General features: G+C 44.5%; 1 protein-coding gene across 1 annotated transcript in view; it reads left to right on the top strand.

Annotated features, from left to right (window-relative positions):
• SHC2 (SHC adaptor protein 2) overlaps positions 1-27486 on the top strand; it is a 145932-nt gene that overhangs the window by 59275 nt on the left and 59171 nt on the right. Inside the window, exons 2-6 of the mRNA XM_075314529.1 lie at positions 10874-10944; positions 12966-13026; positions 13139-13258; positions 17764-17817; positions 17909-17960. Of these exons, the coding sequence (XP_075170644.1) occupies positions 10874-10944; positions 12966-13026; positions 13139-13258; positions 17764-17817; positions 17909-17960 (358 nt within the window). The remainder of the gene's footprint in view (positions 1-10873; positions 10945-12965; positions 13027-13138; positions 13259-17763; positions 17818-17908; positions 17961-27486) is intronic.

Here is a 27486-nt window from a genome sequence, read left to right as displayed (position 1 = left end):
CAGCGGGAAACGGTACCGGTACCCTAGGGTGTTGCCCATTATTGAGTACGAACGGTGTCTGCCCAGTGGCCTCAGCCAGCGAATTGTTAAGGGCAAATTCTGCCCAGGGTAGGAGGGAGGACCAGTTATCGTGGTTCTCAGCAACAAAGTGTCGAAGGTATATAATCATAGATTGATTGGTACGTTCAACCAAACCATTAGTCTCCGGATGGTATGCCGAAGAGAGATTCAACTCAATTTGCAGAAGGCTACAAAGATCTCGCCAGAAACGGGAAGTAAATTGCGGGCCTCTATCACAAATGATACGATCTGGCATCCCGTGAAGCCTAAAGACATGCTTGAGGAATAGTTTGGCTAGTACCCTGGAAGATGGGATTCTCGATAACGGTACGAGATGAACCATCCGGGAGAAATGGTCCGTAATGACCCACACAAATCTATATCCCTGTGAACATGGAAGATCACCCACAAAGTCCATGCCTACCACCTCCCATGGTCTATCTGGCACTGGTAAAGGATGCAAGAGCCCAGCCGGTCTCTGCCGTAATGGACGGTTGCGAGCACACGAGTAGCAGGAACCGACATATCTCTTGACGTGGCTGGCTAAGTGTGGCCACCAATACCACCTCTCCAGTAACTCTCGTGTCCGCCTAATACCAAAATGCCCACCCACCTTTGAGGTGTGGGCCCATGACAGTATATCATTCTGTCGATCAGGCGGAACAAAGGTCTTGCCCGGTGGGATTTGGTCTAACGTCACAGGGGAGAGCGTATGAAAAACCCTGGAGGGAAGGATAAGACGAGGTTCGTCAATCTCTTCCTGGGTAGAAAGCATAGAGCGAGACAGGGCGTCTGCCTTGTTATTCTTACTCCCAGACAGATAGTTGATGGAGAAGTGAAAGCGGGAGAAAAACAAGGACCAGCGGGCTTGGCGAGGATTCAGACGCTGAGCGGTTTGTAAGTACGTCAGATTCTTATGGTCTGTATAGACCTGGAAAGGATGTTTCGCTCCTTCCAGCAAGTGACGCCACTCCTCCAAGGCTAATCTCAAGGCGAGCAGTTCCCTATCCCCAATGGTATAGTTTCTCTCTGCCGGTGAAAAGGTTTTAGCAAAGAAGAAACACGGCCTTTTTCTACCTGCACCGTTCTTTTGATACAAGACCGCACCAGCACCCACTGAAGAGGCATCAACCTCTAAGAGGAAGGGCTTATTCTCATCGGGTCTTTGAAGAACGGGAGCAGTTGAAAAGTGTCTTTTTACTGCCTCAAAAGCCTGAGATGTCTCAGTAGACCAGGCTTTGGGATTAGCACCTTTCTTAGTCAAGGCCACCAAAGGGGCCACCAAAGTAGAAAAATGGGGTATGAACTGCCTGTAATAATTTATGAATCCTAAGAAGCGTTGCACCGCCTTCAAGGAATGAGGTTCGGACCATTGCAGGACAGCAGAGAGCTTCGCAGGATCCATAGCCAGACCCTCTTGTGAGATAATGTAACCCAAAAAAGGCAATGAGGACTGCTCGAATACACATTTCTCGAGTTTAGCAAACAATGAGTGCTCCCTTAAACGGGAAAGGACACGAACGACATCCTGACGATGAGTCTCCAGATCAGGAGAAAAAATCAGGATGTCGTCCAGATACACCACTACTGAGGATAACAGTAAATCCCTGAACACATCGTTTACGAAGTCCTGAAATACTGCGGGTGCATTACATAACCCAAAAGGCATGACGAGGTATTCATAGTGACCGTCTCGGGTGTTAAAAGCGGTCTTCCATTCGTCACCCTTTCGAATTCGTACCAAGTTATACGCACCCCGCAGATCCAACTTCGTAAAAACTTGAGCTCCTCTCAGTCTGTCAAAGAGCTCCGAAATTAAAGGTAATGGGTATTTGTTCTTTATTGTGATTGCGTTGAGACCCCTGTAATCTATGCAGGGACGCAAATCACCCTCTTTCTTCCGAACAAAGAAAAACCCAGCTCCCGCGGGAGAGACAGACTTACGAATGAACCCCTTCTCTAAACTCTCTCTTATATAGGTCGACATGGCCTCCGACTCAGGTATCGACAGGGGGTAAACCCTGCCTTTAGGTGGAACCGAACCTGGGATAAGGTCTATGGCACAGTCATACGGCCTATGGGGTGGAAGAACCTCAGCACCCTGTTTGGAGAACACGTCAGCGAAATCCAAATAGGGTGTAGGTATGGGAGAGAGATCAGTTGATGCAACCGCAACGACCTTAGGTGGTAAGGGAAGACATCGGGACTGACATTTCGAACCCCAACTAATAATGCTGTCAGACTCCCAGTCAATGTGAGGAGCATGAGTCCGAAGCCATGGAAGACCCAGAAGGACGTCGTCTATACCCTCAGGCAAAACAAGAAAAGAAATCTCCTCTATGTGACCCTGAGACAGGGAAAGGCGCAAGGGAACTGTCCTCAATGTAATGGAGTCAGACAACATAGTTCCATTAACAACACGGACAGGAATAGGCGCCTCTAACATGATAGAGGGAATATTGTGTCCCTTTACAAATCCTGAGGACACAAAAATCCCGTCAGCTCCGGAATCCACAAAAGCCATAATAGGCCATGTATTCTCAGATAACGAGAGCTGACCTGGGATACAACACTTAGAGGGTGCAGAAGACGTCTCTAGTAACCCCCCTCTAATGGTTACTAGGCCAGGGAGTTTCCCTGACGACTAGGACACTTGTTGGCATAGTGCCCAGCCTGACGACATACGTAACATATAGGAGGACCAGACTTGCGTAGTCTGGAGAACGTATGACCTAACTCCATAGGAGTGGGAGATGTTTCAGATGCTGAGGAAGATGGTAGTGGACCCTCAACAACTGGAATAGCCCGATGCTTAGGGCGTGAGGAAGAGACCTCGAGTCTACGTTCCTTATGGCGTACATCGATCCTCGTTGCAACTGTGATCAAGTCCTCCAGAGAAGCAGGGACCTCACGAGTAGCAAGGGCATCCTTGACATAGCCTGCCAACCCTCTCCAGAAGATAGGAATCAACACCTTCTCTGGCCAATCTAGTTCTGCCACCAGAGTTCTAAAAGCAATGGCATAAGAACTAGTGGATAACGAACCCTGAGATAGATCTAACAGTCTCAGGGCCGCATCATGGGTAACCTGCGGACCCATGAATACCGCCTTAAGAGCATCAAGAAAGTCTTGATGTCTCAGAGTAACCACATCAGAGCGCTCCCATAGGGGAGTCGCCCATTCTAAGGCTTTGTCCTGAAGTAATGAGATGATAAAGCCTACTCTGGACCTCTCCGTAGAGAAGCGAGAAGAGTTGACCTCTAGGTGTATCTGACACTGACTAATGAAACCACGACATGATCTGGCATCGCCAGAATATCTGTTTGGCAGAGCAAGTCGAGGATCATGTGCAGATGTCACCATGGTCTGAGGTTTATCCTCTATACTCTTGAGCCGTGACTCAAGTACTTGTATGTAACGGTGTAACTGCTGATATTCTGCCATAACTGCCAGACCCTTGGCTCAGTCCTAATGTTACGGGGGGCTGTCTGATAATAACCGAAAGGAGTATCAGACAGTCAGGGTCCACCGTGCAAAGACTTTGCTGCAGACTATGGCAGAGTGCAATACCTCTGTTAACTCACAGAAGGATATAATAAGTAAGTAAAGCAATTCCTCCCTTACTTGGAGGGTGTGTGGAATGATCTCTGTTAACAATCACAGAGACAAAGGCAATGTGTGCAAAATGGCACCTACCTAGGTCCGCTCTTCTAGTGGTGCAAAAGAGACGAACAGCAGCGTAAGCCGCACAAAGCTCCTACCTGCGTTCGCTCCACTAGTGTGCGAGGACACGAACCACTAGATATGGCACCTGCCTAGGTCCGCTCTTCTAGTGGTGCAAAAGAGACAAACAGCAGCGTAAGCCGCACAAAGCTCCTACCTCTGTTCGCTCCCCTAGTGTGCGAGGATACGAACAACTGCCAGACGCAGTATAAGGAACGTTACCCTAGCGGCAACGTCCACCTACGAGTAGAATCACAAGGCCCAGCCAGACCATGTGCCTCAGGCACCTGCCTATGTCCGCTCCCCTAAGAGGTAAGGATACGGACAGCAGCCGAAGCTGTAAGGTATAAGAACGCTACCCTGCCGGTAGCGCTCACCTAGCATAGACAGAGGAATGCCTAGAGGAACGCGCACAGAGCGTCTACTCATATGCATGAACCAAGAGGACGGAGCACCATGCGGCGTGTGTCAGGGTCTTATATAGACTCTGTGCCTCATCCAAGATGGAGGACACCAGAGCCAATCCGCTGCCAGAACGACAGGAGTGACGTCATGCTGGCCTATCACCGAGCAAGACGTCACAAGCACATGACCAGCGACCAATCGGCATAGAAGGTGTCAGAGACATGTGACCTCGTGTCAGCGATGATGTCACCCACACATGTGCAATGGCTCCAAGATTGGACTTAGTCTCCGGCGCTCGCACATGTGCAGTAGCAAGAAATCTGGACTTAGTCTCCAGCGCTCGCACATGTGCAGTAGCACGAAATCTGGACTTAGTCTCCAGCGCTCGCACATGTGCAGTAGCACGAAATCTGGACTTAGTCTCCAGCGCTCGCACATGTGCAGTAGCAAGAAATCTGGACTTAGTCTCCAGCGCTCGCACATGTGCAGTAGCAAGAAATCTGGACATAGTCTCCAGTGCTCGCAGCAACCGTAACACATGCCTTTTGGGCTGTGCAATGTGCCAGGAACCTTCCAGAGGCTGATTTAGTGCTGTTTGGGATCTCGGAATTATTTTGAAATGGTCCTGTTATATTTGGATGACGTCATCGTCTACTCCAGGACATATGAGGCCCATTTGGAACACCTTGCTGAAGTGTTTGAAGCTCTCTCCAAATACGGGATGAAACTGAAGCCCTCCAAGTGCCATCTGCTGAAGCCCAAAGTGCAGTACCTCGGGCATGTGGTGAGTGCCGAAAGTGTGGCACTGGACTCCGAGAAAATCACAGCCATCCAGAGTTGGCCGAAGCCTACCACAGCTAAAGAAGTGAGGCAGTTCCTGGGCCTGGTGGGATACTACTGCCGCTTCATCAAGGGCTACACCAAAATGGCAGCCCCCATGCAAGACCTCCTAGTGGGTCAAACTAAGAATGGCAGGGCTCCTAGGCCCCCGCTTGCCTGGGGTGAAAAGCACGAAGAGTCCTTTCAGCAGCTGAAGTCGGCCTTAACCGGAGAAGAGATCCTGGCCTACCCCAAATATGGTCTCCCGTTCATTCTCTACATGGACACCAGCAATGTGGGCTTGGGTGCTGTCCTGTCCCAGTTGCAAGATGGCAGGGAGAAGGTGATTGCTTATGCAAGCAGGAAGCTCCGGCCGACGGAAAGACATCCCGAGAATTACAGCTCCTTCAAGTTGGAGTTCTTGGCACTCGTCTGGGCGATAACAGAGAGGTTTAAGCATTACCTAGCATCCGCGAAGTTCACGGCCTATACGGACAATAACCCTCTGACTTACCTGGACACAGTGAAGCTAGGGGCCCTGGTACAACGCTGGGTGGCCCGGCTAGCGAACTATGATTTCACCATCAAGTACAGACCGCAAGAATACCAATGCGGATGCGTTGTCCCGGATGCTGCACTTACCTGATGGAGGGTTGGATGAAGATGAACTAGAAGAAATTGAACTACCTGCGTTCCATCAGCCTGAGGACGGAAAAGACGAAAAGCCATACATTGGCCAGCAGCAGGCAACCTTCGACCCGTTACCCCGCCATGGGTGGCAAGAGGCCCAAGACCAGGAGCCTGCGGTCCAGTTAGTCAAGATGATGGTCTCTGAAAATAGTTCCAGGTTGGCACCCACTGCCCCCGCAGAAGCACAGCGGCTGTGGAAGGAAAGAGACCGCCTGTACCTGCAGCAAGGCAAGCTGTATAGAGGGCTAACTAACCCGAAGACACACAAGAAAGTATGCCAGCTCGTGGTACCACAGGCGTATGTACCTGTGGTCTTGAAGGCTTATCACGATGGAGCTGGACATTTTGGCTGGAAGCAGTTGGAAATGCTACTGAGGGAGTGCTTCTACTGGAGCGGGATGAGAGAGTCTATTGAGGCATGGTGCAGGGAGTGTGGTCCCTGCGCGTTAAGAAGACGGGATGGAACCAGTCAGACCCTGTTACAGCCAATCATTACCCATCAGCTGTTGGAGCTCTTTGCCTTGGACCACATCAAGCTCAAGCCCAGCCGGAGCGGCTACACGTATGCCCTTACCATCGTGGACCATTACTCCAGGTTCATGGTGGTGGTGCCCGTCAAGGACTTAACAGCTCGTACCGCAGCAACGGTCTTTCAGACATACTTCTGACAGCCGCATGGTTACCCGGAGAAGGTGCTTACAGACCAGGGCCCTGCCTTTGAAGTGGAGATCTTCCAAGAATTCTGCAACTTGTATGGATGTCAGAAGATCCGGACAACGCCCTATCATGCTGAGACTAACGGGATGTGCGAGAAAATGAACCATCTGGTCCCAACCTTCTCAAGACCCTGCCTCTTGAGGAGCGGAACCTGTGGCCTGAAAAGCTGCCCGACTTGGTGGACATGTACAATAATATCCCTAGCAGTTCCACTAAATGTACACCCGCATACTTGATGAGGGCAAGGCCCGGGAGATTGACGGTAGATCTGGAATTGGATGTTGAAGTGCCTGAGACTATTTCCCCAACTGCCAATTGGGATGCAAAGCACCAGAAACAGTACCGGCAGATCCAAGAATACGTAGAAAGAAACCTGCGCCAGAGCAGGGAGAAGCAGGAGCAGCGTTTCAACAGATGAGTCCAGGCTGCCCCCTTTGAACCTGGAGATCTAGTACTAAAGAGGAAGAGAAGACTGTACAAGCTGGATGACCAGTGAGAGAAGACCCCTTATGTTGTCCAACCCACTGGATGTGGGGATCAAAAAACGTACCTCGTCAGTCGTGACCAGGGGAAGACTAGGCCACTGTTTTCAGGGACCACCTGAAGAAGTATCCAGAACCTCTGAAGATGGCGGAGAAGGTTCACGCTCCCACTCAGGGTGCGGAGAAGGCGAAAGAGGTGATCCACACCATCATGGGTGATTTCCCGGCTGATTGGCCTATGCAGAATGGAGCGGTGATTGTTCGCGTGATAATGTTCCCACAACCTGTGGAAGATATGGAGCCAGAGAGGCCTGTCAGCAATACACCACCACCTGCACCCAGGGAAGCACTTGCACCTACACCACACCCCCGTAGATCCCTGCCAGCTGTACCTGACATTAGGGCAGAGGAACCCATAATTCACTCTACCCCATCAGACCCAGTGAGAGTAGGGGGCTAAGACGGTCCACACGCCCCAACTTGGGACGGCCACCCCTTAGATATAGGGAAACTGACGTCTAGTGAGTGGTGCCCTCTTGCTGTGTACATAGTCTTGTGTGTGTGTGTTGATGAATCCCAATTGACCGAATAATTCACCTGATTAAGAAGTTAAGGTAGCGGAACCCCGGCTACCCCAGTTATACAAGTCCCTGTTGGGACTGTTCACCGTTTTACAGTTGAAAGTTTTAAAAAAAAAAAATGGACCACGGCTTTGAACTGGAAAGCCAACCCAATAACTATTGGGCCTTGTAAATAGTCCCTGACCACCCTTCTCACCCTGCAGCAGTCTCTGGAGAGGCTGATTGGAGGAAGGGCCTGCGGTAGAGTAGGCCGAGGCCCAGTCACCATTAAGACCGGTGACTACCCTCCAGACCAGTGGTCCCGGACTTGGGGCCTGTGACAAAAGACTGCCGGGTAAGGAACTTTTTACCCGGCCCGCAAGGGCAACACCCGGACTTGTTCTGGACTTGGGCAAGGGGTGTGCACCAGTGCTTAGTGGTGGCACCAGGGGGCAGGTTGTTTTGGGTGGGGGTGCGGTGAGAAGGACCCGGTCCGTCCCGTCCCGATTTAAATGTGAAACATTTAAACAATGTGCCTCCCGTAAGGAAAGAAAAAACAATGTATTAATGTTAATATACTTATAAACTGTTCCTCTTTTTCTACTTTTCAGTTCCACTTAAATAAATGCTGGTGGTTGGACAGCCCGCGGACGGTCTGTATTAAACGAAGGACGAATGTGACGCCCTGGCAAAACCAGGTAGTCACACATTAGGCCCCCGCATAACACCTTCCCACACAGGGTTACATACAGCCAACCTGAAACCCTAGTCACCCCCCTCAGAGCAAGACAGGCACACCAGTGGGTGGGACCAGGCGGTTAGGGAATGCCCACCTAGGGGTCTGGACAGCCCGGGGCGGGAAAAACAGGCAGATGAGTTAACGTTCAAGTGCAAGTTGGAGGTGTCAAGTTGACAGGTGCCAGGGTCGGAGCCCTGACACCTTGGCTACATGGCAGACGGTGGTCTCCGTCAGCAGGAGACAGAAAGACAGCTCGGCAAATCCGAGGTGGACCGGGACAGGGTTGGAGTCCGCCGGTACCGACACCGGAGACCCGACCGGAAACCGTGCACAGAGGGGGTACTCGGACCCTGAAGCCAGGAACGGAACCAACGGCCTAGCTAATCAACCGATTGAGGGCAGGATTATAGGTCCTGTCCCAACCAAAGTCCCAAAAGAATCATTTTACTTCTACTCTCAGTGAATGCTTCCTGGTCCTTAGTATTGTCTTTGGAAGGAATAAGTCCTGTGCCGTCCTTTGTATTGACCACACATGTATTTATACATATAAATGACATCTCCTCTGAGACGTCTTTTTTCTAAGCGAAACAAATCCATCTTTTTCAACCTGTCCCCGTCGTTTGTGTGTCACGAGCAAATTGCTGCCCGTGGCGCACAATATCGTTAGTCCCCGTCACACATACTTACCTGCTTAGCAATGTCGCTGTGGCCGGCAAACTGCCTCTTTTCTAAGGGGGCAGTTCGTGCGGCATCACAGCGACGTCACACAGCAGGCGGCCAATAGAAGCAGAGGGGCGGAGAGCAGCCGAAGGAAAGACACGCCCACCTCGTTGCCGGAGGACGCAGGTATGGTGTTATTCATTGTTCCTGGGGTGTCACACGTAGCAAAGTGTGCTGCCTCAGGAACGACAAACAACCTGCGTCCACAACGCCCAACAATATTATGAAAATAAACGACGTGTCAACAATCAACGATTAGGTGAGTATTTTTGATCATTAACACTCACTCGTAGGTGTTATACGCAACGACATCGCTAACGAGAAAGGAAGTGTGTCACAAATTCCGTGACCCCAACGACATCTTGTTGTCATTGTGTGTAAATGGACCTTAACTCCTGAATGTCCTTTTTAAAATGTGGACCCCAAAACTGGATCCCATATTCCAGATGCGGCCTTACAAGGGATTTACAGAGAGGTAACAATACGTTGGGATCACGGGATCCAATCTCTCTTTTTATACACCCTAAAATCTTATTTGCTTTAGCAGCTGCTGCCTGACATTGAGTACTGTGCTCATCTTATTTGTAATGAGAATACCCAAGTCCTTCTCCTGTTCTGTAGTCCCTAGTTTACTTCCATTTAATGTATACGCAGCTATGGGATTACTCCGTCCTAAGTGCATTACTTTACATTTATCAATATTAAATTTCATTTGCCAAGTATCTGACCATTCTGACATCTTATCCAGATTTTTTTGTAATATTGTACTATCAAGGTCAGTTTTTAATATCCTACATAGTTTGGTGTCATCAGCAAAGACTGACACTTTACTATCAATCCCATCCACAAAGTCATTAATAAAGAGATTAAAAAGAATCGGTCCTAGCACAGATCCCTGCGGCACCACACTGCTGGCTATAGCCCATTTAGAGAATGTACCATTTATGACTACTGTTTGTTTCCTATCTTTTAGCCAGCTCCTTACCCAGTTGCATATAGTTTCCCCTAGTCCTTGCTTCTGGAGCTTTAGTATAAGGCTATTATGTGGCACAGTATCAAATACGTTTGCAAAGTCCAAATAAATCCCATCAGCTGCATTACCAATATCCAGGTTTGCACTTACCCCCTCATAGAACCCCAACAGGTTGGTTAGACACGACTTATCTTTCATGAATCCATGCAGTCCGTCAGTTATTATATTATTTTCTGCAATATATTTTTGCATGTCATCCCTTAAAATGCTCTCAAAAACTTTGCATACTACTGATGACAGGCTTACTGGATGGTAGTTGCCTGGATCTACCCTCTTACCTTTCTTAAATATCGCTACCACATCAGCAATCCTCCAATCCTGAGGCACCAACCCTGTTACAAGCGAGTCTAAAAAGATAAAACAGTGGTCTGTCAATTACTTTGATTACTGAGCTCAGTTCCCTCAATATTCGTGGATGAATACCATCTTGCCCGGGTGGATTTGTCAATGTTTAATTTACTCAGATGCAGGTGTACTTCTTTTTGGGTTAAAAAGTTATATCGGGGGTGGGGGACTTAGATTTTTACCTTGCCTTGTATTGCAGTGCAATCTTATTTAAATTAGGATTTTCAACTATATCATTTTGAACATGTCATCTTAACAGAAAAATCTTAAAAAGAGGTTTAATTGACTGTTTGTAAAGTTAAAAAAATTGTTTAAAAGAACAGAGAGTCCTCAGTGGTTGATACCTTTTAATGGCTAACTGAAAAGATGGTAATAATTGCAAACTTTCGAGACTACTCAGGTCTCTTCATCAGGCATGGTATAACACAAAATCTGAAGAGTCACATATTTATACACAACAGGACTTAGAATAGTGAAAAGATATATTTTACTTGTTTGTAAAGTGTCATTTTTACATTTTCAGTTGGTAGCTTAATTTAACAAATTTTAATATTCTGTTGTCTTATGTTTCAATTTGTAGTACATGGGTTGCATTGAAGTTCAGCGTTCCATGAGGTCTCTTGATTTTAATACAAGAACCCAAGTGACAAGGTTGGTAATGACAAAAACATGTATTTAATGAAGGTTTCCCACCAAATACATTTATTACCTATGCTCAAGCTGGGGTCTGACCACTGGCATACCCACCAATTCTCATGATAGTGGTTCAAAAGTCCCTTATGTGAATCAAGTGATGGTGATAACCTTTTGTAATTCCCTTTTGTGCCCAATATATGAATTGCTGTTCTGTAGCGTAGCTTACTTTCCAGAAAACCGCTGTCAATGTGCTGAGATGCCAGCTGCCTTCATGCTGGTACTATGTCACCGCCTTGTTCCTGCTGTCAATGACACTGTATTGTACCTTATCCTCATTTACCTTCCCATTTTACCGCTTCTTGAACATCCCCCACTACCCGTGCTAAGTATTGGTCAGTGGCTGAAATCACCGATTGCTGTCACAGAACATTTTTTTTTCCTGTTAGTTTTTTAATTTTTCCTTTGCACCACCTATGTGTGGGCGTCCTGCTTCCAACATGCCCTGATAAGTGCCGCACATTTTGCCCAAGACTTTTTTTTAATTTTTTCTTTCTGACACTTTTCTGTATGTAGACTGCAACCACTAAGTTCATTTTCTGACATCTCATAGCTTTTGCTGGCGCTTTAAAATGCAGCTTCATTTCTGATGCGTGTGAACATAGAAAATGTGCTAAATTGATCAAAGTAACTCATGTTTTATAAATTTGGGGCTATGTTCACATGCAACTTTTTTGCGCCACTTTTTTATGCAAATAAGAAGCTCTTTTTTACAGTTTTAGCAAAAGCTTTGAGATTTTACAAATCTGCAGCATGTCATTTTTTTCAGTTTTTTTGCATTGTTTTTTCACCAATAGAAAGCAATGAAAAAGTTCAAAAATATAACAAAAATGCAGTAAATGTGTTTTGCTGCATTTTTGATGAATAAAACTATTTTTTAAATGTAATTGTGAACACAACACGCATGAAATCAGCACCAGAAAACCCAGCTAATAACCCATAAGGCCATGTGCGCACGTTGCGTTCAGTAACCTGCAGAAATGAACACATCTTCTGGCAGAAATTGTCATTGTCAAATTTGGTTTTGACCACATAAATGCAGGAAATACGCAAGCGTTTTTATAGCGTTTTGCCGCGTTTAAACCGCGTTTTACATGCAGTTTCAGTGGTTAAATTGAGATGCGTTTTCAACACAAATAAACAAATAAATAAAGTTTGAACATTTAAACAGTAGGAAAAAATTTAAAAAAATGTGAAAAATAATAATAATCTTTAAAACATACACTATAATGATAATTTACCGAAAATTATTATAGCAATTGAATAATTATGTTCAAAATAAAGTAAAAGTATTGTTTGACTCATTTTTTAATGTCGGAAAGGATGTGAGGGCAATTAGAAACTGTTTGCCCTCACAATAATGTCAAAAACGCATGCTTTGATTTTGTAAAAAAAACATGCATTACGCATCAAAAAAGCATGCAAAACACTAGGTTTCCATAGACTTTGCTTGGAAACCAAAACGCATGCAATTTTGCATTAAAATACTGCAGCTCAAATCGCTGCGGAAACACATGAAAAAACGCAACGTGTGCACCTGGCCTAAAGAATACCACAACCCCCTGAAACAAAAATGCAGCAAGACATATGGTTTAAATGCAGCGTTTATACTGCCAAGTGAACAGCTATGGGCTGCAGAAAAAATGCTGCACAAATGCTATGTGTGGACACGACCATACCCTTTATACACAAGATATTAGGTAGGTTTCTTTGGTGCAATAATGGAGCATAGTGGGACAATATAGGTCATTCCTTGGTAAATCACTTGTCAAGTAACTTGGATAACATGTCTGAGACACATTATGACGTGGCAACCGGTTTTCTGGCATGAATTTAGCTAGAGTTTTGGCACATTCACCTTTGGAAACCTTCTGCATAAACATTACGTAGACACTCAGTTTTCATTGTTGGTATTCTAAGTTATTTGTAATGAAAATTGTTATATTTAACAATTATGCTACTTCATTTTTATCTCACAGAGAAGCCATTAACAGACTTTATGAAGCTGTCCCCGGAGTGAGAGGGACCTGGAAAAAGAAGGTGGGAAGAATAACTTGTTTGATCATAAAGAAAAGTATCATAAATACCCTCTTGATGGGAAATGCTGTAATATGTAACATGCCATGTTTTATATTTTATTCTTTCTTTAAAGGCACCCAATAAATCACTGGGCTCAATCTTGGGTAGGAGTAATCTTCGGTTTGCAGGAATAAGCATTGCTATAAACATATCCGTCGAGGGACTGAACCTCAGTATACCAACCACCCGACAGGTAGCTAATTATCCATTAATCTACTACTGTATAATCTAAATGATGGAGCTGCTTAAAATATTTAAAGATGTTGTCCACTACTTTTACATTGATGGCCTATACTTAAGATAGGTGATTAAGGTCTTGGCCAGGATCCGACACCCCACACACCCACCGATCAGCTGTCATCAGTCAAGGCGGCGGCCACAAATGCTTACTTCTTGAGCTGCTTTGTCTTGTGATAGTGGACGCGGCCGAGTACTGCACATCTGCCTTCTATTGATTACAATGGGAGATGGACGTGCAGTATTTGGCCTCTGCCACTATCAGAAGACAGAGTAGTACCAGAACTGAGGATTACCGACTACTTGCTGCTGCTGCTGGGACCGAGAACAGCTGATCGGTGGGGGTACGGGGTGTTGGACCCCGGCCAATCAGATATTGATGACCTAACCTAAGGATAGACCATCAATGTAAAAGTAGTGGACAGCCCCTTTAATATTTGTATGTGTTCCTAGAGGTTAGCTACCTTTACAAGTAGATTTACATACACTTTTCTATGACATCTGGCTAATCCAGAAAATGAGATAATCTAGTGCCAGGCACCTGTACATACAGAATTTTGTATGAGTTCACACAGTGTTTTAAACACTGGGAGGCACAGATAGAAAAGGGAGCCTGTCAAAGAATAATATATGGGCCCTTTGCAGCCCAATAACTTAGCAAAATGCACAATTACACCTTACTTCTTGGGCCCCTCGATTTTTGTAATTAGGCAACTATTAAAGGGAATCTTTAAGAATGATCAAGCCCCCTAAACTTTATCTATGTTCATGTTGATCAGAGAAAGATGATGTCAGTCACACATTGATCAGAGTGTCAGCTTAGTATGATCCGATTCTCATGCTTCAGAGAAATCTAGCAAAATGTCAGGAGAAGATGGAGGATAATACAGTGAAGTGAGCCCTTACTAAATCAAACTGTTGATGTTTCAATTAAAATGTAAACAAAGCTTAAGTGCTTTGGGTGTGCCCAGAGCACTTTGGAAGCCTCAGCCTACCTGGCTCTAGTCTCCAGCTACTCCCAGTTTTCTCTACTCCACTGACAGCTCCTCAGCTACTACAGTCAGTGGAGCAGAGAAAGGTGGGGCTGGACAGAAGAGCCAGGGAGGCTGAGGCTTGCAAAGGGCTTTTGTCAATCCCAAAGTACTTAAGCCTTGCTTGCATATTAATTAAACCAACAATTTTTCACTGAGGAAGCAACAAATTGCTCAATAATTGTGTGTTTGACACTATCCTTCTTAGAATAACAAACCCATATAAATGTTTGTCAGTTTGGGGGGTTGGTGTAGTTCACAGATTCCCTCCAAGTTGTTTTTTTGTAACAATTTTGTGTTTTATGATATAAATCCATGTGAGAATTTGGATTAAGGGAATTGTAAGTAATGTATTTGTATAGTATTTCCTCTTTACTCCAGACCACCTTAATATATTGGGATATGTTTATGCAGCTAAATGTGTCAGAATTCTGGCCTATTTTGCACCAAAAACTTGCACTTGCACTTAACATTTATCAGCAATTTTTCGTTAGTTTTTTTTCCAAATTTTAAAATCTTTTTTTATGGACCTTTTCAGTTTTGAAGTGACTTTGAAAGGCCTCCGTATCTAACCCCCCCCCCCCAGAAAGTGATAAAAAATGTATAAGATTATTCAAAACTCCTGTCAAGAAGTTTCTTAACCCTTTTGCTGATACACAGGGATTAAGGCAAAATGAAATGATAAAATACATTTTTTTTTCCCTAAAATATCTCTTTAGCTGAAATTTTTTTATTTTCACAAATCATAATGGTATAAATTAGTGATGGGCAGACTCACAGATATGTGAGATCGGCGGGTCTAACCAAATTTAAGAATAAAAAATTCCGGCCCGGAATTCATCTTAGGTATCTGGTCAGTCACCGGTCTCCATATAAGGGCGGCTCTTAAAAATGGGGGCAGAAGTGGTCATTAATTTTCCCCTGTATACCCTTGCTGAGGCTGGCAGCAAGGCGTAGTCGACGACGTCTTGTAAGCCTGCCTCCGAAAATTATGCACAACAGAATACAAATCCCATTTCGTTGGAGTTTGGACGCAGGCTCTAATGAAGCCAATGAACATAGCGGCAACCACAGCCTTAAGTGAGCTCTCCCTACTACAGTAATGCCATCATGTGGATGATAACTGTAGTTTAGGCATAGTGGTGTTTAGAAGGGGGACATTTGGATTTGGGTGCTCAGATTTCACTGGAATTTTCAGGGGCTTTTGTGCTACCTGTAACATTGAAACCCCCTATATTTCCATTGACAGATGATGGATCTGAATGAATTCTTGTTTTTTTCTGGACAAGTTGAAGATTTTCTGTAAGATTTTGGGGTACAAAACATGTTTTGTTTGCTGTCAGTAAGGTTTGGCTCATATTTATCCTCTGCTCTACTCTGAACACTAACATCAAGGTTTCTATCTAAATCCCCACAAAATGTGATTCAGATGAAACCTCCAATAGAACCACTATGGGGTCACTTTGGAATCTGTTCCGTTAGTATGCATCTTTTTAGGCGAGCACACATCTGTAGTCGATCAGACATTTGTGTAGTAAAATAATGAGACAACTCCGGAACAGAGAACAGTCTAAAGGGACTCAAACCTCCTCATTAAGGTGAGTAATAGAGTCAGCGGTTCCATTAGATTTACATTTTTTGGGGAAAAACCTCACCATAAATTGCCAACATAAAGCAGATAATAAATGTGGTCTTACCCTTATTCTGTTTTTTTGAGGAGGCAGATTAAACATAAAAACAGCAGTTGAAGAACTATATTTTTTCTATGCTATTCATTGTTCAGGATAAGTGATAAGAGGACCTTATAAGTGCTTCAGGTTAGTGCTACTGCAGAAATACAATATTTATGTTTTTATAACGTTTTGCTACTTTTACAAGCTAAAATTGCTTTTTTTTTAATTCAAAAAAATTATTTTTATCACAATATTTTGAGAGCTATAACTTTTTTATTCTTTGGCCAACAGAACTGTATAAGTGCTTATTTTTTATTGGTACCATCTTGGGGTGAACAGTATATTTTGATCACTTTTTACATGTATTTTTCGGATGTAGAGTAGATAAAAAAAATAGGAATTTAATTATTGGTTCTTTTTTTTTTTTTTTAAATTGTTCACCGTGCTGTAAAAGTGATAAGATAGATTTATATCTTAGGTCAGTATGATCACACTAATACTAACTTCATATAGTTTTTTAGGCTTTGCTACTCTTGTACACTAAAAACCATATTTTACAAAAATGTATTTGTTTTTGCTTTGCCATATTCTAACACCTGTACATTTTTTATTTTTTTCTTACTTTTTTTTTTGCTGACGTGCCTGTGGGTTACTTTTTTTGTGGAATGAATTGACATTTTCATTGTTTTTTTTTCTACTACAATCTTTTGGTCACTTTTTATTCCATTTTTATTCTGCACAAAAATAGGGAGTTATGTCCAATATTGATCTAATTGTTGGATCAAAAATGCCAATGAAAGTTTAAAAGTCAGTGAAAAAATTAGACAACACTCAGACGCCAATTATGGGCTATCCAATTTTCAGGGACTGTTTCATCTTAGAAGTTTGATAAAAATATTTTTTTTATATCCAAGAAAAACAGCTGAAACTCCTTCCAGCTCTGATGGAAAAAACTGACAGACAGACCTAACTGATCAAAAACACTGATGAAACACTGACGTTGCATCTAAAAGCAGGCTTTACACGCTACGATATCGTTAATGAATTATCGTCGGGGTCACGTTGTTTGTGACGCACATCCGGCGTCATTAACGATATCGTAGCGTGTAACAGTTATGTGCGACCTAAAACGATCGCAAAAGCAGCAAAAATCGTTTGCAGCGGAGAGGTCGTCTTAAAACAAAAAATCGTTTACCTGTTATTAGCGATGTTGTTCCTCGTTCCTGCGGCAGCACACATCGCTGTGTGTGACACCGCAGGAGCGAGGAACATCTCCTTACCTGCCTCCACCGGCAATGCGGAAGGAGGAGGTGGGTGGGATATTTACGTCCCGCTCATCTCCGACCCTCCGCTTCTATTGGATGGCTGCCGTGTGACGTCGCAGTGACGCCGCACAAACCGCCCCCTTAGAAAGGAGGCGGTTCACCGGCCAGAGCGACGTCGCCGGACAGGTAAGTCCGTTTGACGGGGTAAGCGAGGTTGTGCGCGACGGGCAGTGATTTGCCTGTGTTGCACAACCAACGAGGGTGGATAAAATCGCTTGCGATCTCGCTAGTGAGATCGCAGCGTGTAAAGCCCGCTTAAGGGTTACTCATCCCCAATTGATAGAATGATGTGTAAATATATTACTCTTTTCTTGTAGCGTTCACAATGCTATTGAGTAATGGTGTAGTGTACAATGCTCTCTGACAATGCCGATAGAGGGAATGAATCCATATATATTCACTTCTGCTCAAACATACGTGTTTTCTTTACAGGTTATTGCCAATCATCACATGCAAGCAATTTCCTTTGCATCAGGAGGAGATGTGGTAAGCAATTTTTCAAGTATAAGTCCAATGTATTCCAAGTGAAATTACATGAGCTGAGACACAATCTGTCCTATTTCCTTTTCTTTGCTAGGATACAACAGATTATGTGGCATACGTGGCCAAAGACCCAATTAACCAAAGAGGTACATAATACACTGCACTTTATGATAATAAGAAGCTATGTTATTTTCATTATTACTACCTATGAAAAAAAATCACTTTGTATCATGAATGATCCATGAGCTATATCAACTAAAACTCTATTTTCAGTTAGTACTGTCTTAGGCTAGACCTAAGCGGCAATTTTGGCTGCAACACAGGTTGCATTGCCAAAGTTCGCTATGTGTTGCTGCGACATCACAGTCCAATACAAGTAGTCACAATACTACCCTGTTGGATTTTTTGTGCCTTGTCATGTTGCCACTGGAGCCCCATTCACTTGTAATGTGATGAGATACTGTAGCATGGTTGCAGTCTCTCAATGAGTGCACAATCTTGTCAGATAACACTGCATTAAGGTACAGAGCTTGGCAGTTAAAGGGGTTTTCGCACAAATAAAGTTGATTTTAATCAATAGACCTTGGAATAATAATAACTTCCACAAATAGATGTATGATATAAAATATTCCTGTGCTGAGATAATCTTATAAATGTGCCCCTGCTATGTACTGTGTAATGGATGTGTCTGACCGTACAGGGACATGGTCTGATCATACCACAGCTCCTGTGCTGAAAAAATCTTATATATGTGCCCCTGCTATGTACTGTGTAATGGCCATGTCTGTCCGTACAGGGACATGATGTGATCATACCACATTTCCTGTGCTGAGATAATCTTATAAATGTGCCCCTGCTATGTACTGTGTAATAACTGTGTCTGACCGTACAGGGACATGGTCTGACCATACCACATCTCCTATGCTGAGATAATCTTATATATGTGCCCTTCTATGTACTGTGTAATGGCCATGTCTGACCGTACAGGGACATGGTCTGATCATACCACAGCTCTTGTGCTGAGATAATCTTATATATGTACCCCTGCTATGTACTCTGAAATGACTGTGTCTGACCGTACAGGGACATGGTTTGATCATACCACATCTCCTGTGCTGAGATACTCTTATATATGTGCCCCTGCCATGTACTGTGTAATAGATGTCTGATTGTACAGGGACATGGTCTAATCATACCCCATCTCCTGGGCCGAGGGGACACAAAAGAGTATACAGACATTACAGCCTGGGATCATAGCTAATTCTTACTGTGAGGTAAAACATTTCCTTCCCTGTTTTTAAGAAATATTTTACCTCAAATAAAGAATTATTTGTGATGTAATGTCTGTAATGTCTGTTTATTTTCTTTTGTGTCCTCCCCTGCCCAGGAGATCAGACCATGTCAATGTACAATAAAACATTATAGAGCACATAGCAGGGACAATTACTGTATATAAGATTATCTCAGCACAGGAGATGTGGTATGATCAGACCGTATTCCTGTATGGTCAGACACGGCCATTACACAGTACATAGCAGGGGCACATATATAAGATTATCTCAGTACAGCAACATTTCTTTTTTTTTTAAATTGTGGAACTTATTATTCCAAGATCTATTGATTAAAATGAACTTTAAAATTAACTTTATTCATGGGGAAACCCCTTCAAACATGAGAATAAAGGAAAAGAAGTTGGCGGTCACACTTTATAGCGGAGGGATTAGAACAAATACACAGATCAGAAATAGGGGTATGTGCCCACGATCAGGACTGCGTCCTGGTCCTGACCTGTGGGGCCGCTAGTCTTCTCCACAGGAGAACGCAGGAGACCGCAGCTGCTTGTAGCTATGATCAGAGTTCAGTGTGCTGCGGTCTCCTGCTTGTGTTCTCCCTACGGAGGATGAATGCGAATCCGCAGCAAACAAATGACATGCTGCGGCCCGGAAAGCTGCACTGCAGGTCAGTGTTTGCTGTGGAAAAAAGAAGCACAGTGGGCACGAGATTTCTAGAAATCCATCCACTATGCTTGTACTGTACAACGCAGCAATTTGGATGCAGCGAAAACACACTACATCCATAACACTGCAAACACTGATCGTGGGCACGCACCCTAAGACCCCCTTCACACGTCTGTGTCTCCGGTACGTGTTTGGTCCGTTTCCTCAAGTGCCGGAGACACGGGCACACGTAGACCTATTAAAATCAATGGGTCTGCGCTCACATCCATGTTTTGCCATGGACCGTGTGTCCATGTGGAGCATACGTGTGCTCCACATGTAGACATATCTGTTTTTCTTCAGCATCACGAGTGTCACACGGACCGCACATGGACTGAAAACACACGTGCCTGTGAAATAAAAATAATTTCTATACTCACCAGCTGCTGTCTCTGCCGCTGCTGTCACTTGCTTCTGACCCCCGCTCATTATGCTCATGAATATTCACTCCACTGCGGGCTGCAAGCGGTAGCAGCGGGGAGTCGGCAGGGTGGAAAACCGTAGATCAGCACCACGGACAGCAAAGCCAGGGACAGGTTAGTAGAAAGTTCCCGTTCTCTGTGTGTTATCACGGATAGCACATGGAGAACACACGTGTGCCATAAACACGGCACACGGAGGGCAATACGCACCTTTGACATGTCCGTGAAAAACGTGCGTGATTTTTACGGACATATGAAAGGGCCCTAAAGCAGTTACACAACAAAGTATTGGATCAGAGGTTGGTGATTCCACTTTAGAGTTTAGACTCACAGTTTGGCTGTCGTTAACAGAAAAAAAAGTAAGGGTGCGACTGCACTTTGCTTTTTACCTGCTTTTTACCTGCTTTTTCAACTACAGCGCTTAATGCCAAAATGGATGTGTTCTGCTTTTCAATTATAGTCTATGGGAATTTGGGTTTCTAGACCACACTATGCAGTTCAAACTGCAGCCTTTTTGTGGAAGAAATTTGGGCAAAAACTCAGCTTTGCAGTTCAAAACGCAAATGGCAAAAACAATTGACATGTCTAGCCACAGATTTTCAATGTTTGCATCAAAATTTTGTTGAAAGTTAATTGAATCCATTCTTCCTCCTACTCGTGAAATATTCCCAATACCATTAGGTGTAACACAACCACAAAACATGATTGATCCACCCCTATGCTGAATGGTTGTGGTTATGTTCTTTTCCTGAAATTCTGTGGCCTTTTTTCTTCACACATACCTTTGATCATTGTGGCCAAAAAGTTCTATTTTAACCTCATCGGTCCACAGGACTTGCTCCAGAATGCATCATGCTTGTTTGGAAGTTCATTTGCATACGTATGACGCTGAATTTAATGGCGATGGCACCTTTTTCCATGAAGGCCATATTTGTGCAGGTATCTCTGAATAGTAGAACAATGTACCACAACTTCATTTTCAGATATCTAATTACTACCACTAGAAACTATTGAGGTTTTGATACCCAAATCAGACCTATTAATTTTGAAAACGCAGAACATAACCTCTCACATGTAAAATTATATAAATCATACTACCTTTCCAGACGATCCAAGTAAATTATAATCTACGGTACTTCATAAAGAAAACAAAAACTGGTCACTAATTAACCAATACCTATCAAAGGGAAAAGGACTAGAGCATACACTCCCTAATGAATTAATGGACCTTAATATTCCAGTGAACACAGCTTTATGGAGAACCAGCAATCTATACTCCAAACTAAGGGGTACTTTGCACGCTGCGACATTGCAGGCCGATGCTGCGATGCCGAGCGCGATAGTCCCCGCCCCCGTCGCAGCAGCGATATCCTTGTGATAGCTGCCGTAGCGAACATTATCACTACGGCAGCTTCACATGGACTCACCTGTCTTGCGACCATCGCTCTGGCCGGCGACCCGCCTCCTTGTTAAGGGGGCGGGTCGTGCGGCGTCATAGCGACGTCACACGCCAGGCGGCCAATCGGAGCGGAGGGGCGGAGATGAGTGGGATGTAAACATCCCGCCCATCTCCTTCCTTCCGCATATCCTACGGAAGCCGCAGTGACGCCGGTAGGAGATGTTCCTCGCTCCTGCGCCTTCACACACAGCGATGTGTGCTGCCGCAGGAGCGAGGAACAACATCGGACCGTCGCGTCAGCGTAATCATGGATTACGCCGACGCTGCACCGATGATACGATTACGACGCTTTTGCGCTCGTTAATCGTATCATCGAGCTTTTACACACTACGATGTCGCATACGATGCCGGAAGTGCGTCATTTTCAATTTGACCCCACCGACATCGCACCTGCGATGTCGTAGTGTGCAAAGCCCGCCTAAGTGAAGACCAATATTTAAAATAAAAAGCTGAACTCTGTTAACTGGGAAAAAGATTTTCACCTAACCTTTGGGACTGAACAATGATGACCAGCAATAAATTTAACATACTCAAACACCATGTGCTTCACTGCAAGAAAACATTCTATAAAATATTATCTTGTTGGTATTTTACTACTCCAAAATTACAAAAAAGCATTTGCTTCTCAATCCCCCCCTCTGCTGGACAGAGTGTGGCAAAAATGGAATTCTATTACACATTTTCTGGGAATGCCCATCTGTAAGAAACTTTGGGTAGAAGTGCAGAACCTCATCAATAAAGTTACACTCCAAAAGAACTCCCTTACTCCGCAGTTAGTTCTATTAGGAATTGGCTTAGAAAAATTTAAATAAGCACACAGACATATTATTTGTCATATTTTTTGGTCACAAAGCACCTTTTAGCAACCAAATGGAAGCAAATAGCAGTACCATCTATCACAGAGATTGAAAGAATACCTAGTACAGTGTTTTACGAAAGATCCAAAGTTTAGCAACATAAAACCTTTATTTTGCCCAAAACATGATGATCATAATTAGAGAACAACAATGACTGTACCAAAGAGAAATATTATAAAGAAAGAAAGATTATAACTATATTTCCTAAAGGTAACAACAGTCACCAAGCAGTAGGAAGTGTACAGGCCTTTGCTTTGAGTGACTTCAGCTCATCTGCAGCAACAGAACATCTCTAATTTCTCACACTGCTCTGGTGTGATTTCGGTCCACTCTTCTTCCAGGCTCTTCCACAGTTCTTGGACTGTAGTGGGTTTCATGGCCATAACTTTGTCACCAAGGATTTTACAGAGGTGTTATATTGGGTTTATATCAGAACTCCAGGCTGGCCATTTAAATGTTTCAGTGTTTTCTGTTTCAAGGAACTGCTTTACCTGTTTTGCTGTGTGACAGGGGGCATTGTCCTGCATGAAAATTGCTGGCTGATTGGTGTGATGAACAAAAGTAAGGAACCACGTGTTGTTGAAGGAGGTTCTGATACACACTTGCATTCATTCTGCCATGTAGCTGTATAAGAGGCCCAATTCCTGCTGCAGAAACATTCTCCAAACCATGAAACTTCCTACACCACCTTTCACTAACTTCTTAACACACTTTTGGTTCAGTCTTTACCCAGTTTGTCGAAAAACAATGTTTCCCATCAGCCCTAAATAAATTAAACTTGCTTTCATCCCTAAGATGAACTGTGAACCACTTCTCCTCACCAAAGGTAAGTCTAGTGTGACGCCCTGGTGCCGCCAGGTGGTCACAGAGAACATTACACCCCACACAACACCATCCTACACCAGGTTCCATCAGCCATAAAACTCTAGCCACCCCCCTCAGGGTAGGAAGGACATACCAGTAGGCAGGACCAGGCGGATTGGGAGCGCCCACCTAGGGGTCTTGAAAATCCTGGGGAGGAAACCAGTGAGTTCAGTCTAAATTTAAGTCAAGTGAAGTTGACAGTTGAAGTGGAAAGCTGAGCCTAGTGAATGGTAACCAGGGAAGTGGCCCTGGTCTACTGACTAGGTGGCAAGCAGTGCACCGTGTCCAAAGGCGACGGGAGTCCGGTCGCGGGAAATCCAGAGAGGACCGGGACAGGGTTGGAGCCCGCCAGTACCGTCAGCGGAGATCCGGTCCAGAAACCATGCACAGGCGGGGTACCTGGATTCTAGGTAGAAGACGGTTGCAAGCCCCTTCTCTAATTAACCAGGCCGGAGCAAGGTTCGAGACGTTGTTTCAAAGTGTTAGCCCACCGCGGGGGATAGGGTATCCGCAAACACCCACTGAGATCCCAAGGGTCAGTTTTCGCGGGCACATCTCCCAACCAAAACCAAACCAGGAGTGGACTTCCCCATTCCATGCAAGGTCATCTAAAGCAGAAGGAAAATACAGAGTGCCGGAGGAAGGGACATTGGTACACCAGCTGGGTGTGGGAACCGAGTACACCCGGATGCGGCAGCCGGCCACTGACACCTTGGTTTACCAGCAGACTCGTGTGCATTTATTCAATCGTGAATACACCAACACCCTCCGGTGCGGCCCAGTGCATCACCACCACCAGCCATCACCTCCCGTGTTCTGGATACTGTGCTCCAGGGCATCCACCCCTACCCATGGAGGGGTTAACATCCAGCTGCCATTCCATCACCCCCGGGTGCTCCCCAATAGCAGCGGTGGTACTCTATCTTACCACGCACTGTGGGTGGCATCACGAAAAATGCATAACAATCCCCTGTACAAGTCATATCCCCTTTTTATTTGAGTGTCCGCACGACCCCCGAGTCCGGAGACCCCTCGAGCCACTGTGGATCCGGATCCGAGCAGCCCGGCTGCTGACGTGGAGGCGGCACACTAGCCTTTTGATTCTTTCTGCTAATGAGAGGCTTGGTCACTGCAGAGCGGGCTTTCAGTCCAAATGCTCTTAAATGTCGTGACACTGTTTGATGAGACAGATCCTTAACCTGTTCAGTGCTGAATTGGTGAGCAGTTCCAGCTGCAGTGTTGAAACGGTTACCCATGACGGTTGTCTGCATTATCCTGTGCTCTCTTTCTTTTGTCTTTTGAGGGTGACCTGCCCTCTTGGGGAAATTAAAAGAGTTTGTAATGTTATAAAGATGTAAGTAAGACCACTCCAATTGTCAGCAGTAGGAAGCACAGGATCCCGCTTCTGCTCAGCGTTGGACACATATGAAGAAAATAAGTGATCCAGCTCACCAAGTCTAAGAGCGTCTTGCTGTTGTCATGCAACCATGTTCCTGGATCCTGGATGAAGGTATATTTGACCATTCCTGTTTACAAAACAATTCCAGTTCAGTTAAGTTTGATGGTCGCCGAGCATGCACAGCACGCTTCAAATCATCCCACAGATTTTCAATGATATTCAGATCTGGGGACTGGGATGGCCATTCCAGAACATTGTAATTGTTCCTCTGCATGAATGCCTGAGTAGATTTGGAGCGGTGTTTTGGATCATTGTCTTGCTGAAATATCCATCCCCTGCGTAACTTACACTTCGTCACTGATTCTTGCACATTATTGTCAAGAATCTGCTGATACTGAGTTGAATCCATGCGACCCTCAGCTTTACCAAGATTCACCGGCATTGGCCACACAGCCCCAAAGCATGATGGATCCTCCACCAAATTTTACTGTGGGTAGCAAATGCTTTTCTTGGAATGCCGTGCTTTTTTGCCTCCATGCATAACGCCTTTTTGTATGACCAAACAACTCAATCTTTGTTTCATCAGTCCACAGGACCTTCTTCCAAAATGTAACTGGCTTGTCCAAATGTGCTTTTGCATACCTCAGGCGACTCTGTTTGTGGCATGGTTGCAGAAACGGCTTCTTTCGCATCACTCTCCCATACAGCTTCTCCTTGTGCAACGTGCGCTCTATTGTTGACCGATGCACATTGACACCATCTGCAGCAAGATGAAGCTGCAGGTCTTTGGAGGTGGTCTGTGAATCGTGCTTGACTGTTCTCACCATTCTTCTTCTCTGCCTTTCTGATATTTTTCTTGGCCTGCCACTTCTGGGCTTAACAAGAACTGTACCTGTGTTCTTCCATTTCCTTACTATGGTCCTCACAGTGGAAACTGACAGTTTAAATCTCTGAGAAAATTTTTTGTATCCTTCCCCTGAACAACTATGTTGAATAATCTTTGTTTTCAGATCATTTGAGAGTTGTTTTGAGGAGCCCATGATGCCTCTCTTCATAGGAGATTCAAATAGGAGAACAACTTGCAAGTGGCCACCTTAAATACCTTTTCTCATGATTTGATACACCTGCCTATGAATCAAAGCTCAATGAGGTTACAAAACCAATTTAGTGCTTTAGTAAGTCAGTAAAAAGTAGTTAGGAGAGTTCAAATCAAGAAATTTATAAGGGTGCCCATACTTTTGCACTGGTCAAATTTTGTTTAAATGCAGACTGCACATTTTCTGTTAGTACAATAAACCTCATTTCAATCCAGAAATATTACTCAGTCCATCAGTTATTAGATATATGAAACAGAAATAGCTGTTGCAAAAACCCAAAGTGTTATAAAGAAAAAAGGTTAACATTAATAGGGGTGCCCAAACTTTTTCATATGACTGTATATATATATATATATATATATATATATATATATATATATATATATATATATATATATATATATATACTAGCTGTACTACCCGATTTCGCCCTGGTTAATAGCTGCTGTTAACAAAATAGATTGTATTTACAAAGATGTATTCTGCACACATAAACCACAAAACAAGTAGATAGAAATGTAATTATTAAAAGGCAAAACCTAAGTTAATAGAAGCATTTCACAACATATATTTCAACACAACAGATATTCCACACAGATTTAACTAAATTGGCCAAGTAATGTGCTCCGTCTGTCTCTTTCCCCGTATGTCTCTTTCCCCGTCTGTCTCTGTCTGCCTCTTTCCCCGTCTGGCTCTTTCCCCGTCTGCCTCTGTCTTTCCCTGTCTGTCTCTTTCCCCATCTGTCTCTTTCCCCGTCTATCTTTCTGTCTCTTTCTTTGTCTGTCTCTATCTCTCTGTTTCTTTCCCCATCTGTCTCTTTCCAGGTCTGTCTCTTTCCCAGGTCTGTCTCCCCGTCTCTTTGTCTGTGTCTTTTTCTGTCTGTCTCTTTCCCTTTCTGCCTGTCTTTGTCTGTCTCTATTTCTCTGTCTCTTTCCCCATCTGTCTCTATCAAGGTCTGTGTTTTTCCCCATCTATATTTGTCTGTCTCTCTGGCTGTCTCCTCCTTCCCTGTCTGCCTGTCTCTGTCCCTGTCTGCATGTCTGTCTGTCTCTTTCCTCGTCTGTCTCTGTCTGTTTTTTTCACCATCTGTCTCTTTCACCGTTTGTCTCTGTCTGTCTCTCTCTCTGTCTCTCTCTATCCGTCTCCCCACCGACATCTTATTACCTCACATATAAGCTTCTTATACTATGAATGTCTTTTGTTCCATTCACAACCAATCCGAGCTCCTACTAATAACCTGTAGTTCCAGGCTCCATTTACTTTATTATTATTATTATTATTTATTTATTTATAGAGCACCATTGATTCCATGGTGCTGTACATGAGAAGGGGGTTACATACAGAACACATATACAATTTACAGTAGACAGACTAGTACAGAGGGAAGAGGGCCCTGCCCTTGCAGGCTTACATTCTAAAGGATTTTGGGGAGGAGACAGTAGGTCGGGCGGCAGCTCCGCATGGTGGTCGGGCGGCAGCTCCGCACGGTGGTCGGGCGGCAGCTCCGCACGGTGGTGAAGCAGTGAGGTCATTGTAGATTATAGGCATTTCTGAACAGATGAGTCTTTAGGTTCCGT

Source organism: Anomaloglossus baeobatrachus, chromosome 1 (genome assembly GCF_048569485.1).
Source record: "Anomaloglossus baeobatrachus isolate aAnoBae1 chromosome 1, aAnoBae1.hap1, whole genome shotgun sequence".
NCBI lineage: Eukaryota > Metazoa > Chordata > Amphibia > Anura > Aromobatidae > Anomaloglossus > Anomaloglossus baeobatrachus.
This window is presented reverse-complemented; position numbering and strand designations above follow the sequence as displayed.